The sequence below is a fragment of the Glycine max genome, chromosome 8 (assembly GCF_000004515.6).
Source record: "Glycine max cultivar Williams 82 chromosome 8, Glycine_max_v4.0, whole genome shotgun sequence".
Taxonomy (NCBI): Eukaryota; Viridiplantae; Streptophyta; class Magnoliopsida; order Fabales; family Fabaceae; genus Glycine; species Glycine max.
Window position 1 is genome coordinate 43,212,556 of NC_038244.2, and position 18,822 is coordinate 43,231,377.

At 30.1% G+C, this 18,822-nt stretch overlaps 2 protein-coding genes across 2 annotated transcripts; both read left to right on the top strand.

Annotated features, from left to right (window-relative positions):
• The first annotated feature begins 1,570 nt into the window (after positions 1-1,570).
• LOC100800515 (rab3 GTPase-activating protein catalytic subunit) lies at positions 1,571-10,100 on the top strand. Its single transcript, XM_041004740.1, has 14 exons — positions 1,571-1,930; positions 2,103-2,170; positions 2,872-3,075; positions 3,421-3,518; positions 3,820-4,013; positions 4,138-4,310; positions 5,033-5,377; positions 5,463-5,527; positions 5,892-5,940; positions 6,054-6,210; positions 7,696-7,780; positions 7,865-7,934; positions 8,728-8,868; positions 9,505-10,100. The coding sequence occupies exons 1-14, from the start codon at positions 1,828-1,830 to the stop codon at positions 9,850-9,852; spliced, it is 2,100 nt and encodes a 699-aa protein (XP_040860674.1). The 5' UTR covers positions 1,571-1,827; the 3' UTR covers positions 9,853-10,100.
• A 3,924-nt stretch (positions 10,101-14,024) lies between these two features.
• LOC100801057 (glycine-rich protein 5) lies at positions 14,025-14,842 on the top strand. Its single transcript, XM_003530706.5, has one exon. It carries the CDS (start codon positions 14,127-14,129, stop codon positions 14,643-14,645), a length of 519 nt encoding a protein of 172 aa, XP_003530754.1. The 5' UTR covers positions 14,025-14,126; the 3' UTR covers positions 14,646-14,842.
• Positions 14,843-18,822: the final 3,980 nt, after the last annotated feature.

Genomic DNA, 18,822 nt, shown 5'->3' on the forward strand with positions numbered 1-18,822 from the left:
TATTCAAATTTATTATCACTTAATCAATTTCATGGTTGATATATTTTATTAATTATCCGTCAATTTTTTTTTAAATGTAAATTTACCGGCATACTCTATTCCTCTCTAATGATGCATTACTGTATAATAATATTTTTTATAATAATAATACACTAAGATTAAACTTGGTCAATTAAGTCATGGTAAACAAAACTTGTTCAATTAAGACAAAGTCATTTGATTAATTCCATTGGTTGAAGGCTCTATACCCATAGGCTATACAATTTCTTCCCAACACATTGTAACTTATTTAAATTTAAATGTCACTGACCACGATTTTGACAAGTTACACAAATTGTAAACATTTTATTAATCACGATTTTAATCAACATAATTTATAGCTAGCAAGTAACAAATGTGAAAGAAAAAAAGTATCTTTTGACAGAAACCGGACACACAATAAAAGCACGACTTATGGTTTTAGTTCATGACAAGCTTAGTAAAAAATTAATTTAAAATTATTACAAATATTGCAAAAAAATGATCTAAGAATCATGGACTGAAATCTTGTAAATTAATGAATCCACTTCAACAAAATTTGTTGCTTCCTTTCTTACTCTAAATATTTACATAAAATTTTATAATATTTACATAGCCTTTAGGTAGGTGACATATTCAATTATTCATTAGAAATTTTTGCACCAATGGAAACATTATAAAACCAATAGCAGTACAAATATATTATAACATTATCAACAACTAAGTAACAATTATAAACTGCTTTTGTTTCCCAAACTTTTATTTCTAAAAAAAATCTTAAAAAAGCACAAATAAACCCGGTTATGTTACAAAAAAAATAGAAGGTATGATATTTTGCTCGAACGTATATGTCATTTATTATATCCTACATTATTGATTTAATGTTTTGTTTCTCTATGGGCCCGGTACAAATGCTAGTTTATCCGTTTTTCACTTTATTATAATTATAATAAAATAATAATAGGCAAGTAAAAGTCAGAGACTTTTTGGTGTGCTGATCCGGAACTATACAGTAAACTATATTATACTAGTATTATTCATTATAAAAAAAAAAACAGTAAAAAAAAACCATAAGACTTTTTGAATTTATAATTTAATTTGACATCATTTTGTAAATATAATTACATGAAATCCTTAAAGATTATAAAATAATTATAACTCATTCAAAAGCAAAGAAGTTGTTTTAGAAGAAAAATAAATTCACGAGTTCAATTTAAATACATTAAAATTATACAGAATTTTTACATTTTTATTTAATTATAAATTACAGGTTGAATTTGTTGATTTTATAATAATAATTATCTAAAAAATTTTATATTTAGTATGATTTTTAATTATTTAATAATATATTTTCCATCATTTGCATTTTTTTTATAATTTTAATTAATTAAATTTGCTTAATAAATTTTATTAAAATAATTAAATTATAAAACTAATAAACTTAACTTATATGAGTAGTTATAATTCAATGATATATATAGAGAAAATAATATTATAAATTGATTGTAATTAAATTCATTGACCATTTTGATTTTATTTTCCACCATAAGAAAAGGTGAAGTTTTTGAAGCAGCATCAGCATCAGCATCTACCTGGTCATCACCATCACCCAACACTTTCTTCTTATTCTTGGACTTGTTCTGTTTCTTTCGCACTACAAATACTTACACACACATTCTCTCTATATAATCTATCTATCTATGCACCTTCTTCTTCTTCTTCTTGTGTTAGCCGAGAAAAAGAAAAAGAGTGTTTTGTGTTGTGTTGTGTTGTTGTTGTACCTTAACGTGCGCACCCCCGGTGCAGGAAATGGAGGCTCACGCGAGCTCCTTCGTGTCCAAAGCGCGAACTGCGTTCCATTCCGCAGCCGCGAAAGCGGAGCGTGTTCTCATGGACTTCAAAATCGATCTAGGTGGGTAATGGTAATTGCGTGTTTTTCCCTTCTTTTCTCTCTCGTTCTCGTTGCGTGGAAATGAATGCGTTTCGTTCCTTTTTTTTTTTCCTGTTCTGTTTCGGAATTTTCGATTTTTTTATTATTGAATTTTTGGGGAATTAGCATTGACGTGGTTTTTTGATCGGTGAAGATTCTGATAAGCAATTTCACGACGAGTTTGGGAGGCAGCGGGGCGATGAATCTGCTCGGAGTGAGAAGGTTTGAAGATGCATTCATTTGCTTGTAGTGTGTGTTTTTTGAGTAATTGGTATTATTGAAAAAAAAAATAGATTTTGAATTTAATTTTAACTATTTGAATCTAATTTGCGTTTGCGGTTTGGAATTATGGGGATGTCGTACTGATATATTCCCTTCTGTCTGTGGTGCTGATTTTATTTTTTTTTAATTATCAAAGGGAAGTATATTTGTTTGGTTTTAATTGAAGCTAAATTGTGGAAATGAAAATTTAGATCACGAGTGTTTGTTTGGATTAGCTTATTTTAGAGATAGTTGTTGGTTGAAATGCAGTTTTGGTTTTTTTTGGCTAAAAAATATATACACGTGCACTAGGTTCTTAAGCTTTGATGTGTGTCACTCTATGAAACTAATGAAAATCCGTAGTATTTGTATGTTACTTCCCTTGGGGAAAAGTTGTTTACTCATCACTAATAAAAAAAGTTGTTTACTCATTTCTTATACAAAATTTTGAATGCAGGAAATAGAGTGAAAATTAAGTGACATTATTATGATTATTGAGAAAAATAAATTTTGTTTTGTTTTGAACCAGACAGGTGCTTACAGTCCGAAATGTGTCTTAGTCTAAAGATGATTAGCATAAGATCACTTATTTGTTTGTGTTATGTCTGGGTACTTATTAGGCAAAATTGATTTTATTTTATTTTTGTAATGGGATGTTTCAGTTTCTTGATGAACTGAAGCATATAAAGTGGAGACCTCCACATATAGGAACAAAGCAGGACTGGCAAGATAGAATAAACAACATGCGAAAAGGGAGAAAGGAAGTCGAAGTAACAGATAAAGTTGGCGATGTAAGCATGGCCTCTGCTCCATTTTATGATGAAAATATGTACATCCTCAATGTGAAAAATGATCTTGATGCCAAGGTAAGAAGTTCTGGAACATTTTAATTCAATGATTTTATCTTCCAATTGAAAGTTTCTAAACCAGGCAGTTTTTCCAATATATTAGAAATTCTGATAATGAGTGCCAAGTGTCAGCTATGAGCATAGTTTTCAACAGTGTCTTTCTGAATGTGTCACTTTCATTATTCATAAGCTAGAAAAATATTTGATGTGTACATGGTATGCTTGTGATGAGTTAATACTCCATGCTTAATAATCTCATGGTTAACTTCCCGAGAACTCTTTCCAGTAAATTGAGCATGTTTTTTGTATTCAAATACACAAATTGATTTATTTAATGATGTGTGATATAAAATATTAATTCAGGCTTCAGAAGCAATTCCCTCGGTTGAAGGCTTAACTGCTGCGACCAAATACCCCATTCCTCCATCATCTGTCCTGAAGCAGTTGGCTATAGCTATTGAGTAAGTTATCCTCTCCTTTTTTTCCCGTCAATTCCATGAATTTCTTAAAGATTCTTTTTATCGAATAAGGCAAGATTCTGTTAACCAAATTCTCGCAACTGAGAGGTCTATTTCTTACTCTCAATTGGTTAATGCATTATTTTTTCAACCCAACACTAATAGCTGTTCAAATTTTCTTCATAATGACTAAAGCAAGAGTAGTGTAAATATTTGAGTGTCTTGTTCTTGTTATTCAGAATGATTTTCAGCTTAATGAATAACGATACAACTAGCCTATTAAAATTTTGGGCTTTTTGACCAGGTCTGGAAGGCAAACAAACTCGATGAAAGATTTTGTAGCTTCATCAAGAGGTTCGTCACCTGCCAGAGAGAAGGCAGGCTTAAGTCTCTCTTCAGTGAAGGCTTTAGTGTTGCGTGAAAAGGAGGACAAACTCACCTCTGAGTTTAGTAGTGATGAGAAAGTTGTGTATTTGATTAATTCATTGTTTGATCAAGGTATATGAAATTTAGGTGGCTTGCTTATGATATAATTACATCAATCTTTATGTTTATACTTTTTGGGCACTTTATTCTGTGATGATCTTCCACATCCTTTGTAATCTTTGCAAGATATTTGCAGAGGGAGAGTTCCTTAAAAGGAACTCTGATCCAGAGGAAACTTTCATATCATCTTTGCCAAGAGATATTCATGGTGCACCTCTTGAAAGCCTAGTTGTTAAGCTAGCTGAAGTAATCGGAAACTTCAAGACGCTTCGAGAAATGTCTCTTTTTTGGTCCAGGGTTGTTGATGAAGTATGTTTAACTCAATAAGAATTTCTAGTTTTAATACTATTTAATATTTTTATTAAGAACCTAGAATTTTAGATTTCATTTAATCTCTAGGTCATTTTTCAGTTTCTACAAAATATAAGTTATTGTCTTTAGCTCATTTAACTGTTAGTTAGATGGATGATGTTGTTGATGGATTGTACTATCTTAATCAATTTAATATTTTTATCCAATTTTTTGGTATGATTTTGACCACTATAAATATACAAACTGATGCGATGCCATATCGAGAAAGAGAAAAATAGTTTTCTCTTTGTTTTGATCTTGTTTAATTTTATTTTTTGAAGTTTGGGCCTTTTTTATAATTTTTTTGGTGTAGGTTTTTTCCCCCTTGTTATCATCTGATTTTTGACTTTGGTATAATCAGTCTCCTTCCTCCTACTCCCTTCATTTCCCTTTTGCAAATAATTAAAAAGAACCAAAAAAGAAAAGAAAATCTGTAAACTACTTATATGCTGTATTATCGGGAACTTTTAGAGTTCTACAAAACCTCTGAATTGCCAAGTTATTTACCTAAGTTTATATTTTACATCTACTCGTTTATGGAAAGATCCTACATGAATTTCTGTTCTAGAATTTGTAACCTGAACTAAAGTAGTATATGGTAATGTCAATGCATTACTTTCTTAATTATTACCTGCTAAGCTAAATGAGTGTGCTTTGAATTATTTTTTTTACTTATACAGCTGAGAAAACATTGGTCCGAAGAAAAACATTTGCCTGGAATCCCCCCAGATGACATTCCAGATCTGAAGTCATGTCTTCTGTATCAACAATTTCAAGTAATTAATTGTTGCATCTCTCGGAAAAAGCGCCATATTATTGCCACTGAATCTCTGGACACTATGGTGATGGAAGCCAATTCAAATGCATTAGAGTCAGCAAACTACACGGGCAAAATTCCTACAGGCCCTTTATTATATGCAAGATTAAGAACTGGAGAGCTTGTTCTCCGACTTGGTGCTGATTGCCCATCTGGAGATTTGACATTACTGGAGACTGGCGAGCCGGCATACTCTCCTGTCACCCAGGTTTGATAGCTATTTGTATTATACAATTACTTATTTGAACTTGCTTCAGTGCTTGATGTGTCATGTCTGTGGCAATTTCATGTAGGAGGGACCCTTGCTTACAGAAGATCTGATCAAAGAGACAGAGGAGTTTGTGCTGCGGACAGGGAGGTATGTAAACTATTTGAGATATAATTGCTTTTTGTAGTGAGCTTTCCATGAGAGCTTTTGAAAAAAGGCAGTTATTTCCCCAAAATGAATCTTTTCCTAACATGCACTTATCGGTGATGTCCAATTTGATCTTTTTTTTGCCCCTCTTCAATTTCTAGATTTTGAGCTGATGGACTAGTTGTATATTCACTAAATTTTATTTTTGCAATATATTGATGACTATGTATTTGTATCTCATGTGTCTGGTATGCAAATGACAGCTTCATTTCACTGCTTATCTGCATCTACGATCTAATAGGTTCTAGACTTATAGTTACTATTGGGTAGGCATTTCATGATAGTTTTCTTTACCTTGTATGACCAGTGTTGGTGCTGGATGCTCTCAACTCCTCTCTGATATGCAGGCTTTCAAGGTCAGATTTTCCCTTGAAGAGAACTTTTCTTACTGATATTCTTAATTCTTTTGGAATGCATCTAATGTAGTGATGCTCTATCTAAGTTAGTTCTGTTTTGCCTCATGATTTAGGCTGCAAATCCTGGTTGCATTTTGGAAGATTTTGTGAGATGGTACTCTCCTCCTGATTGGAGTGAAAGTGAGGGAAGTACTGAGGATAGAGATTCTTCTTATGGTGGGGAGTCAATGTCTACCAGAGGTCAACTAAGTTTGCGAATGCAAAAAGAAGGTAGGTGTACTAATCTCTTGCCCATGGTCATTGATTAATCCAACAAAATATTGTGGTCAATATCCATATTAACTGGTCCTTTGCATATGATAAAACTACAGTTTTATTTTGGCTTGAAAAGAATAATTTATTCCCTGTATCTCATAACCAATTGTGACAACTTTTGCTATATTTTAACAATGACAAACATTTAAATGTTTATTAACTTGGCTTGTCAAAAAAAAGGTTGTAGTTTGCTGAGGTGTGTGGAAGGAAAGCATGAGATCCACATTATATATGGCAGAAATTGTTTAATGCAGGCTAGTGAGGGAAATTTTGTGCTTTTAAAAACCCTAGTGAAAGAGAGTATTAAAAGAAAAAAAAATCTAATCTTTCTCATATATAAGGATCTATAATTAAGTATATGTATTATATATGATCACCAGATACTGTTGAGAATTTGTGAATACAACTGACATGTGGTTATGTCTCTTTTGAACTCTTCTATAATGCTCCTTATCTAAATGGTAAAGGAATTCTATTTCTCCATGTTTTCTTCAAGTACTCTAGGGCTATGAAATCCTATTTGTTTTCTCTGGTTCACTAATTTCTCTTGAACTTCCTTTTGCCTTCATTGCCTGATGTATAAAAAAACTGTTACATAGTATTTGTCCCATTTTTAAAATTTTAAAAAAGTTGTTTGATGCTTTTCATACCCTCATTGTTAGATTTATTTGGATTGTGACAATTTTTGTCTGTTAAAGTTCATTTATTTTCGTGAATTATTTCTTTAACCCTTTGTTTCTTTTCTTGGATCATTCCAAATTATTTCTCAAAGTTTCTTTGTTTGGATATGCTCAATGATCTAAATCATATGCATCGTCATGTTATCCATTTTTTTTTTATCAGCCCCCATGTTATCCATAAAGTGTACTCTGGCTTATTTCTAAATTATTGTTGAATCATGAATGATAGATTGGTTTATAAACATTGGATTTAGTATAGAAAGCACTTGTTAGATTGCTTTTGGGCCATAGCCTAAGGTGTTTGATGTTTTATTGACCATGGGTGGTTAATCATTAATGTGTTCCTGCTGAACTTTTGTGTAAATTCACTGAATTGAAGGCTGAGTATGGTTTAAGTGTGAAATGGTAGGATTAGAATATTTATTGAATTCGTAATCTCATCGTCAATCAATTGACGTTTGCACTTTGTATAGGTCTTCAGGTTTTATATTCCTAACTTTCTTGGGCAAGCCATTAAGTTGAAAGTGTAGGCATGTTTCGTCTCAATCTTTATAGCATTTAATAAGATATATAATGCCCGTACTGAATATCATATATGGGGTAAAAGCTGTCCAGATAAATGAATCTTGACTGTTATCTCGGTTGAATTATGATGCATATTTTGGAAGAAACATGGGCATTGTTATGGCGACTTGCCACATTATGTCTTTTTGATATCATATAAGGGAACTTTGCTGAATTCTCCATTACATATTGGTAGGTAATTTGTGGCGTGAATTGTGGGAAACATCTAAACCAGTTCCAGCTGTTAAACAGGCACCTCTCTATGATGAGGATTTGGCAGTGTAAGTGTAAATAACCATTTTTGTGAACTGGGATTTTACCCTTAAAGCCATCTCTCTTGAATGGCATTTTACATTTATTTGCAGGGAGGACATTCTAGATGCATTTGAGGACATCCAGCCTTCAGAGCTTTTTGGACAGCTGTTTGTTTCTCTTGTAAGTTCTTTCTCACCCTCTCTTCTTTTTATCTCACATAGGTTGCTTTGGTTTTCAGCCACTAATGCTCTTATTCTGTGACAAAAATACCCACCATAACTTGTATTTGCCATCAATATTATTTTTTGAAAAATTTCCAATGCATAACACATTTGTTATTATAAATACAAAAATAGTCTATTTTGTCGGTTTAAAAAGGAAAAAAGAAAAACAAGCAAAGCATACCTTTGAAACATACATATCTGCCTAAAATATAATATGCATGTAAAGGATGAAAAGGAGTATTCCACTATTCCTCTTATTGTATTGATATGCTGTGGATGTTATCTCACATAAGAATAATACCATCGGACCTTCCGTCAATCGAAGAAGATATAGTCTCCACTGGAGTTAATTTACTGTTGATTATTCGATGTTAAATGGACAAACATTTAATAGAACATGGTTGCTGATTAAAGTAAGAATCGCTTCTTATCATGAACTTGTATGTGCCCATTTGAGTTGTATGAAGATTAAACCATTTCCTCTTATCTTTATAATCAATTTCTGTTATAATTATAATTGCTCTTAACTTTTAATCATTTGATTTTTTTTAAAAAAGATTATGTAGTATGTTAGCTAATTGATTAACCGAGAAATTATTTATGATCTTACAATTATTTATAGTTTATTGAGAGAATTTCAGCTCGAGTTTGTGACTAGATTTCAATGGTAGATGACTGAATAATAATTGATCAATGATTGTACCATTCTCACTCCTTTCTAATCATAATTTCTGGTCTTAAATATACAGCTCAGTTTTGGATTTGCAATTGCTGAAACTATGCTGTATGGCGACCTTGATCTCTCAAAGTTGTTCAATGATTGCAAGGAGTACATAGTTACCACGTGTCAGAGTGACAGATTCAATGAGAAAATCGATGAACTTGTTCAGGTGGGTACCAATACAATAAAACTAAAGTGACTTTGTGAAGTTATATGTAGCTCCTGATATCCTTTTGAAACGTCTCTAACATTGATTCTCACCTTAAGGAAGAAATTTTTTACAGTCCTTCTGTAGTACATACTCCTCCCACTATAAACTGACACTTGAGTTTGTTTGGTTAATTTTTTTACTGTTTTAATTTCTTTTAAAATAAAAATAAAGAAAATTTTCTGAAGTTAGAAAATTGGTACTTGGGAGTGCTGAAAATTTGCTCCTTAATTAAATGGTCAAAATTTAACCAGTGGAGTCAACTGCAGTATTATTGCTTCATCCATCTATTTGAAGAAGCCATTAACTATATAAAGGAAGGGAAACACAACTGATCAAATTTTGTGACACTTTGTACCTTTTACTTTAATCAATCCTACCTTCTGGGAATATTTAATTTGCCCCTTTTAGTGTTTGAATTCATTCTGCTACTTAAATTAACGCAGCCTGTGCCCGCACGAGGATGAAAAAAATAGTTACTTTGGAATGTAGACAGACTATAATTATAATTAGTGGTGGGGTCTTGATAGTTTCATTTGCAACTATTTAATAATTACTTCTATCCAAGAAAAAAATAATGGTCATGTCTCTTTGTAGATGTATGAAACAGTGGAGAAAATGTTGCTGAATCCAGATGAGGCATTGAAGATGAAGCACATGGAAGAATCAACTATGACTACTGATGAATCAAAGCGCCGGTTTTCTACTGGTGAGCCAAAGCACCGGTTTAAGAGACTTAGCCATATCTTTGGTGGCAAGGATAAACTGTTGACAAGGCCGGTCTGTAAAAACGAGGTAAACGATGAAGAAACGCAGATTCGACATTCTTTCTCGAGTTTCTTTGACAGCAAGTCATCTTTATTTTCAAAGAAGCCACCTAAGCCTGGAAACCTATACCCTGCTGAGCAACCTCTCTCTCTGGAAAGTGACAGGACAGTTATTTAGACAAGTTCAGTTTCACCCCATTTAGGATAAGCAACATACTTTTTTTTTTCTCCCCCTTTTCTGCATCCAGATAACTGTAAATTGATTCCTTTATTCTTTTTTCAAGTCTTAATTTGTGAATAGAAAATTTTAATGTATTATGAAATACCCCAATTATTCCTACAATCCATTTTCTTGTTTAGCTTTGCTTGTTGGGGAGGGCTTGTACAAGGATGATCAATCAAAATAATAATATATAGTGTTCTTCATTGCTGCTTTTGCATCATGGTCATATTCTCAAGGTGTAATACTTGCTTTCGTTTTCTATGGTAAACATTGGTTCAAAAGTGTTTTTTCTTCCTTTTTAGATAAACTAATTATAATTATTGATAAGATCTAATAATCAACTCCTTGTGTCTACGATAATCAAGATAAGATGACCAATCACTTCCCTTTATTAATAAACAATCCTAAAGAAGCTTTTATGATTTAGCTAATTAATAATGTCAAATAGCTCTGTCAAAATGGGTCACTTTAACCCACAAGGGTTGACTTACCATGGGTTGAACTAGTCCGACTCACCTTTAAGTTTTGGTGAGTTATGAAAATACCAATTCAGTTTGAGTCCGATTCTAGTCTATCATAGGTTAATGAATTGACTCATTAAATTGTCAAAAATAAAAATAAAGTAAAAAAGATTAAAAAAATTAGTCTTCTGTTTTTTTTTTTTTTAAAATAAGTGACATTTTTTTCATCAAAAACATTCAAATGATTGAAATACAAATATAATTAACAGACAAATGTTTTAAAAAATCATTCAAGCCTCTAATATTATCATTAAAGCATTTATTCAAATGTTTCAAATACATAAATATCATTCAAAAATCTTAAAAGAGTATCATAGTCTTAAAATAAAATAAAATCATCCAAATATTAGTCACACTTGAACAACATTAAAGTTTTAAAATTAAAAATACCTAAGAAAACATGTGGTAGAAAGATATGTAAATAAAAAGTAATAAATTATGAATAAAATGCAATGCATTACATGTGGCATGCATGGTTTGAATTTTTTAAGGATAAATATGAATTTAGTGCTCCAAATATTTACCAAATTGATTTTATTCCTGCAAAAATAATTTTATTATATTTGTTTCATGAAATTTTCAAAATTCTCCTTTTAATTATTTTATTTAACTTTGCAAAAAAACTTTTGTTAAAAGTTTACAGCAATAGCTGTTCGAACATTAACATTTTCATTTCCAACATGGCAACATCAGCTAGCATTAAGTGTACGTGCCATGTAAAAAATAAATAAAAAAGTATATTATAACACTATTATTCTCTAACAATTACAAACAATTCCGTAAAAAAAAACGATCGAGTACAAACAATTAAACTTACATATTACCTCTATTATTGGTGAAACTTGATTATGAGAACAAAAATTAGTAGGTGCATTGATGGTAGCAATTTGAATCTTATCCACATTGTCTACAGCTGCTGGATATAACTTACATTTAATAGAAATTTTTTAATGAAGTTAAATAAAAGACTTAACCGGAGAATTTTGAAAATTTTAGAGAACAAATTTAATAAAATTATTTTTTAGGAATAAATCCAATGAGTTAATATTAAATATATTATTTTATATTATTATTTAATTATAAATTATTATATATAATAAAATTATTAATTTTATAATAATTTAAAAGTATATCAATTTATAATAAATTGTGATTGAATAATGTAAATCTATTACAGTGAATGCATCACCAATGCTAATATTTTTGTCAGCTAGAAACCGTAGCTATCGGTCAATGACTTTTACCTACGAATCCAAATGAAGCATACACCTTAAATTACAATTAAGGATATATGCCTTTCTTAATGGATGAATACCTACAGTTTTTTAGCTTTTAAGCTTTTAGTGACAGTTTTTAATTGTCAGTGCAATTAAGTCAAATTTCTTAGTGATATTTTTCTTAAGTGAAATATATGATTCTTATAATATTTATAGTTAAATATTATAACTGATCCTTAAAGTACAATATAATAAGCACGAATTTAAAGAATCATAAGAATTAAAAAAAAAACATTTTCTAAAAGTAAAGTGTGTCAGGTAAAAGAAGAAATATAAGCCGTCAATTATACAATTTGAATCAATATAAGCTGTTTATAAGCAACAAAAATTTCTTATTTTTTTTCTCAAATATGAATAAAATTTTAATTAACAAAGTCTTATTTAATAAAATTATTCTCAAAATACCTTTCATTTAATAAATATCAAATATTTTTTTATATTTCATGTCAAGTTTTAATAAGAGATCATTTAGGGAAAAAAAGATCTTTTTAAATTGGGAATAACATAGTTTAACCAGGTTAACTAATTTTTTTAATAAGTATGAAATATTTTTTTTTTTTATATTTGAGACTGAAATCAAGTCATGACCCATCTCACAAATTTTTGCTCATGTAAGTTTAGTTTTCAAAATTATGCATAGTCAAAATATTAGACATTTATTTTCGTTTATAATTTACCCATTTATTGCTGTTAGTACTCTTTTATACTTAATGGCAAAAAAAATAAAGGATAATGTTGTCTAACATTTTTTTTATGTATACATTTATAGAGAAAAAGTATTACACTCAAGAGAGTAGATTTTTTACAATTATTTGATCATAATTTAACTTTAACGTGGATAATAAGTTTGTTGACTTTTAAAATAATTATTTTAAAGTAATTTAAATATTTCTTTTATTAAACGAGACTGTACAACTATTTTATATTATCCAATCATAATCTAGTATGTATGATAAGTTTGTTGACTTTTAAAATAATTATTTTAAAGTAATTTAAACATTAATTTTTTATTAAATAACATTGTACAACTATTTTACATTATCAATACACAAACACTAAATCCATATTTAAAAATTTTTCTATCTTCTTTTTATAAGTCAAATTAAATGAACTCTTATTTAAAGTGAACTCCTAAAGGCCCTGATTATACAAATAGCTCAAAGGAATAAAAATAGAAAAAAAAATTGTGTAAAAAACAAGACCAACATCTAATCTATTTTTTTTATCATCAATGATCTGAATTAATTCAGTAGACTCCTCTCTAAACAAAACACAGTGAAATTGTCCTACTAATATGGTTTACAAAAGAATAATAATATATGAATCTCTCTTTATTTTAACATCTCGTTAATTTTTTTTTCTTATCACGTCATAATTCTTATCGATCATTTTTATATATATATATTTTTCTTTCTCCGTAGTTGTTATGTAACATATTGATCAGTGTGAATAAAATATTTCCCTTTACAAAATCGGTTGTCAGAATGTATTTATGAAGCTCCACTTATTTTAATTTCTTCCCTTTCATTTTACAAGTTGACTTTAGAAACTCAAACCCCATCAATCCTCTTTTTTCTTTTTTTAAGTTTCTTAAACTTGAATATACTACTATCATTTTTCTCTGCATACGAGTCAAACAACAACACTTTAATTAATAATCATTTTTCCTACTCTATGAGCAAAACAAGATAAAAATCACATTGAAAAACTAAAGAGACATTCCAAACATCCAAATAAAGGCCATCTTAAATTTTTTCCCTCAAAATGTTATTCTTTTAAAGGTTGCCACAAAATTAAAAGCCACGCTCTTTCTGGTAAAAAAGTAAATCCTGAGTTCGGTCCATGATCTCATATAACCCCAACAACATTTTTTTAGTTGAGACTTGAGAGGCCCGTTCAAAATTTGCGCTACAGTTATGTGAATCACAAAAAACTCAGACTTCAAGCATCAATTCACACGAAGTCACTAGAAACCCATGAATATATATATAATTGTATTATTATATATGTATTCATATTTATTTGTCAGAGTTGTATTGAATATAAAGAATATTGCAACTCAAAAGCTGCATGTTGCAAGGTCAGGCCCATGCAAAAACAGATCAAAAGAGGAGTCTGAGCAACGTGAATGAGAAAGAAGATAAACGAATAGTGGGACCCTAGAGATATATGAGTGGTTGAGGTGTTTCTCTTTTGTCAAATAGAGGCAGTTGGAAGCATTTATGTACCCCAACGCGTTTGCATGGTTAAGAAGATGATCCAATTTAAAGCATATGTTCGTATACATCATAATAATTTAGTAGCTCTTAGTTGTTTTAACCCTTACGTACCCTTTGCCCTTTGCCTAGCTATATAAACCCTACTTTCCTTCTCTTAGTCTTCATCAATAACCATCTTGTCCAAGTTAATTACTTGGTTTTTCTACCACAAGATGGCTTCTAGGTTTCTTCTTCTTGCTCTTCTTGGTGCCCTTGTTTGCACCGTTATTGATGCTAGGAAGCTTGGGAGTGAGAAGGGTTCGTTTAGGGATGAGAAGAACTTCTTTCATCGTCCAGGGTTTGGAGGAGGAGGTGGAGGCGGTTTTGGCGGTGGCGGAGGAGGAGGGTTGGGTGGAGGTGCAGGAGGAGGGTTGGGTGGTGGTGCAGGAGGAGGGTTTGGTGCTGGTGCTGGTGCCGGTGCCGGTGCCGGTGCCGGTGGTGGAGCCGGAGGAGGGTTTGGAGGAGGCGGTGGTGGAGGATTTGGCAGCGGAGGTGGAGTTGGTGGAGGATCAGGGTTTGGAGGAGGAGCCGGGTTTGGTGGTGGTGCCGGTGCTGGTGGCGGACTTGGAGGAGGTGGTGGTGGAGGGTTTGGAGGCGGCGGTGGCGGTGGACTCGGCGGTGGTGCCGGTGGAGGATTTGGTGGTGGAGCTGGAGCTGGAGCTGGAGCTGGAGCTGGTGGTGGATTTCCATGAAAACATTAATATTGTTGCACTCTCCATATAAAGAGGACATTCTAGATAAGCAGCTATTCTTTGTGTTTAGCATTAATAACATGTAACTTTCATAATGTTCACGTACTTATTCACTTGTTTGTTTCAAGCATTTATGTTTCAAGTGAAAATAATTAATTCTTAAATTGAATGTTATTAACTCTTGTTTAGCGTTATTAGTTTTCCTTCTCCTCACTCTTCTCTAACTACACCCTTTTACTTCTATTTCCTAAATAAAGGAAGGACGTACACACATTGGTGAAAATTGCATGCATGTACCAATATTGGTAAGGGAAAAATAAAAAGAAAATTCATAGATTCTGTAAATATGATAACATCTGGTAACCCTTTTATTTTTGAATCTGTCCTCAAATGAAAAAGAGTCACTTGCAACCGTCACAACTTGAAACACATAAACGGTTCTTGGCTGGAAATGTTTGGCTACAATACATTCTTTGGCAAAAAGCAGGTAGAAAAGAAATTAATTAAAGGATGAAAAGGGAAAAGCTAGGGAAAGGACACAGTTAAAAAACAAACAAACAAACAGAGCAACGATAATGTCGTTTCATGCTTGTAGTACGAATAAATATTGTAACTACAGCTAACATAGTTGAATGGACGTTTATCTTTGACTTAATTAGCTGCAAACTTTCTACTTCCTGGTCCTAGTTTCATTAATGAACATGTGTCTATATTGAAAGAAAATTAAAAAGTTATTGGTAACAGAGCTACTGTCTTATTCATAAAAAAAAATATTGAAAGAAATAATCAATTAAATTATTTAATAAAGATTATTTATAAATAAAACTGATAAATATTTCATATTAATGTTATCATAAAAAAATGTAGAAAGAAAATAATGATGTGTTCACTTTTTCACAAGTTATATTTCTGTAATTTATGTTGATCATAAATTTAACTTTTTATTACGTAAATTATTGAAGTAAAATTTCAATTCATCAGGAATAATATAAAAAAACACAGTTGTTTATAAGTTTTATATGTTTTTCTTAAAAAAGTGATGATTATACACTTATTATATATGCATGCATGTATACACTTAAGGAGAGAGAAAATATATAAAAGAGAGAAAAGCCAAAAGTATCACAAATAATTTAAGTTAATAAAAGGAAAACTAGAAAGAAATATAGGATTAAAGAAAAGTACAAATCTTGTATACATGTATGGATATTATAAAAGTTTAGGGCAAGTTTCTTTTTTTTTTTCTCCCTAGAATACAATAATTTTGTTGACTTGCATTAATTTAGTGTAAATGTGTTGGGATACCTTTTTTTTACAAAGTTACAAAATAATCTATAATTGAAATGTATCTGCAGTAAGTTAATTAGTTGATTTTATAATAATTATTTTAAAAAGATACATTTATCTATAAAAAAATTATACAATTTAATAGTTTGTTGTGCATGTGAATATATTTAATCACAATTTCAATCACTCATTAGCACGGAATCACGGTTAATTAACTTTCCCTTCGTTTTAATTAAAAGGAATCAAATCAAAGAATCAACATCATGCTCAATTTGAAAAGTAAAAAAAAATGTCCATCTCATGTTTTTGCCATGACATTCCTTCAGGTAAAGGCGATGGATGGAAGCATCAAAAGATGGTTGTTGGTGTGACAGAAGTCGTTGGCATCAAAAGATGGTTGTTGGTGTGACAGAAGTCGTTGGCCAAACAGGAGGATTGACCAACCAAGAAGAAATCATATAAAAGATTGTATAAGAAAATTAAGAAAAAGAAATCATATAAAACAATGATTAATGATTGGGAGGAAGCATTAAATTAAGGCAACCAATGCTAGGAGCATAATCCAGTACAGAAAAAAATTGGAAAACTATTTTTATTATTTATATATTATCAACTAAAATTTGTAATTATACTACTATATTAAATTTTAGTACATTAAATAAATTTTTATTTTCAAAATTTAGATCTTAAATATAAACAATAAAATTAAAATTGACCTTAGAATTTTATTTGTACCTCTTATTTATTTGCTTAACTCAAGCATAAAATCTCTATATGTAAACTAATTATAGTTCTCATAGAATTCTTATGGAAACCATTTCACTAATAAAAAAAACTAAAAAAAAAACAAAATGTTGATGGTGCGTTCGAGAGAATGACTACCGAGAAGCAAAATAAACAAAGGAAATTGATGCACAAAACTAGTACTAATATTTGTTTTGGTAGCACATGCAACGTGAATGATTGAGTAGCAAAATGCGAAAGTATTAACTATTAATGTGAAACAATATTTATGGAAACCATTTATTCGAAGGCATCAAAATCACCTAACCATCATAAATTTTTAGAATGAACAGTATATATGATTGGCAAATCATTAACTCAGCACCGACTATGTAGATACTTCTCTTTCTAATTGCAAAATTCATTGACTAATTAACAAGCATCGTGTATCTCTCTCTCTTTGCGCAGCTTCCCCTTGCTTTTGGCTAACTCTTCAATGCTTCTTGCGTTAGGTTAATGAAAATGTGTTAGGTTAATGAAAATGCATACAATGTAGTCCTTGAAAGGTAAACAACCATGCAATTTTTATTGCTTTTTATTTCATTGATGTGCTCTCTTGCAGAATAGCTAGAAATAATAACAAATTCAATGTTTTTTTTATACATTATAGTATAACTGAGAATCATCCTAAAATACAATCATTGGTAAGTCTCCCAAAGAAGGAAGACTTAATGATTACAGAACAGTGTTATAGATAAATAATGTATTTTCTTTAACTTTTATGTCAACACACTTATGTGCAGTTTAATATATATATAACTTTTTATTTGTCTGTGTATATAACAATTACATTTCTTTATGAATTATTACCCATGCAATGCATAACAAGATAAATTGAAAGAATAATAAATTTTAGTAAGAAGAAATATAATAGCACAATAGATATGTGAAAATATACATACATAATGACACCTGGATTTCCGCTAATTAAGAATGATATTTACTTATTTCACAAGTTACTTTTCTATCATTGATGAATGATAATCAATTGAGTTCGATCTTCGAACAAATATTTGAAATAATATTTTTAAATAATTACTTTGAAATAATATTAACATTAAAAATAACAACATCAACAATAAATGTAATTAAAATAAATATTTGTAATTTGTAATTTTCAGTTAATGAAAAAGAAAGAAAAGTTTAACAAAAGTAAAAGAAAAATAAATTGAGAAAAAAGGAAATGTTGAATAAAGTGTTTGGTTAAATGGGAAACAAAAGTCTCATTTGCTTTACAATTAAACTCAATTTTTCACATGGTGTACAATGAAAATGTACATAATTCCTAATAGAACATTAACTTTTCCCCAATTTTTTGTTATCAAGTATAGAGGTTAGTCAATTATAATTAGAAGTTATCTTTGTATCATAGGTGAAGGATGATCAATTGAGCTAATTTTTTTGAAAAAGTATTTGAAATAATTTTCAAACAATTATCTCATAATAAAAATAAATAAATTAAAATTATATTTTATCCTTTTGTCCCTTAATGAAGAAGAAAAAAGTTAATGAGAGTAAAATTATCTTATAACAATAATATTAATAATCAAATATAATTAAAATAAATATTATATTTTTGTTGTTTTGTCCCTTAATGAAGAAGGAAGGAAAAAGTCAACCAACGGGAGTAAAAGGGAAATGTATTTGGAAAATACATTGGAGAAAAATGAAATATAAAATAAGATTTTTGATTAGATGAAAAAAATAAAAATCTCATTCATTAAAAATTAAAACTAATTTTTGACAGCATGTTTGCATTTTAAGGTAATTCCTTACTAAAGCAGCAAATTCACACTAACTTTTTTTGTTAATTTAGAATAATTAAAGGTTAGTTAATTTAGAGGTCATTTTTCAACCATTGGTGAAGGAAGATCAAGTGATCTAACTATTTGAAAAAATCATTTGAATTAATTTTTAAGGAATTACCTTATAATAATATACTTAATATAAATATTATACGTTGCCATTTTGTTGCTTAGTGAGAAGAAGGAAAAAATGTCATTGAGAGTAAAATAAATAATGTATTTAGACAATAAATTGGAGAAAAAGCTAATATTAATACATAATAAGATTTTTGGTTAGATGGTAAATTAAAGTCTCATTTATT

Coding starts and splice junctions, on each gene's coding strand:
- LOC100800515 (XM_041004740.1), top strand. CDS start 1,828: ATGGAGGCTCACGCGAGCTCCTTCGTGTCCAAAGCGCGAACTGCGTTC. Junction 3,519..3,819: donor CAGTTGGCTATAGCTATTGA/GTAAGTTATCCT, acceptor CTTTTTGACCAG/GTCTGGAAGGCAAACAAACT. Junction 4,014..4,137: donor TAATTCATTGTTTGATCAAG/GTATATGAAATT, acceptor AGATATTTGCAG/AGGGAGAGTTCCTTAAAAGG.
- LOC100801057 (XM_003530706.5), top strand. CDS start 14,127: ATGGCTTCTAGGTTTCTTCTTCTTGCTCTTCTTGGTGCCCTTGTTTGC.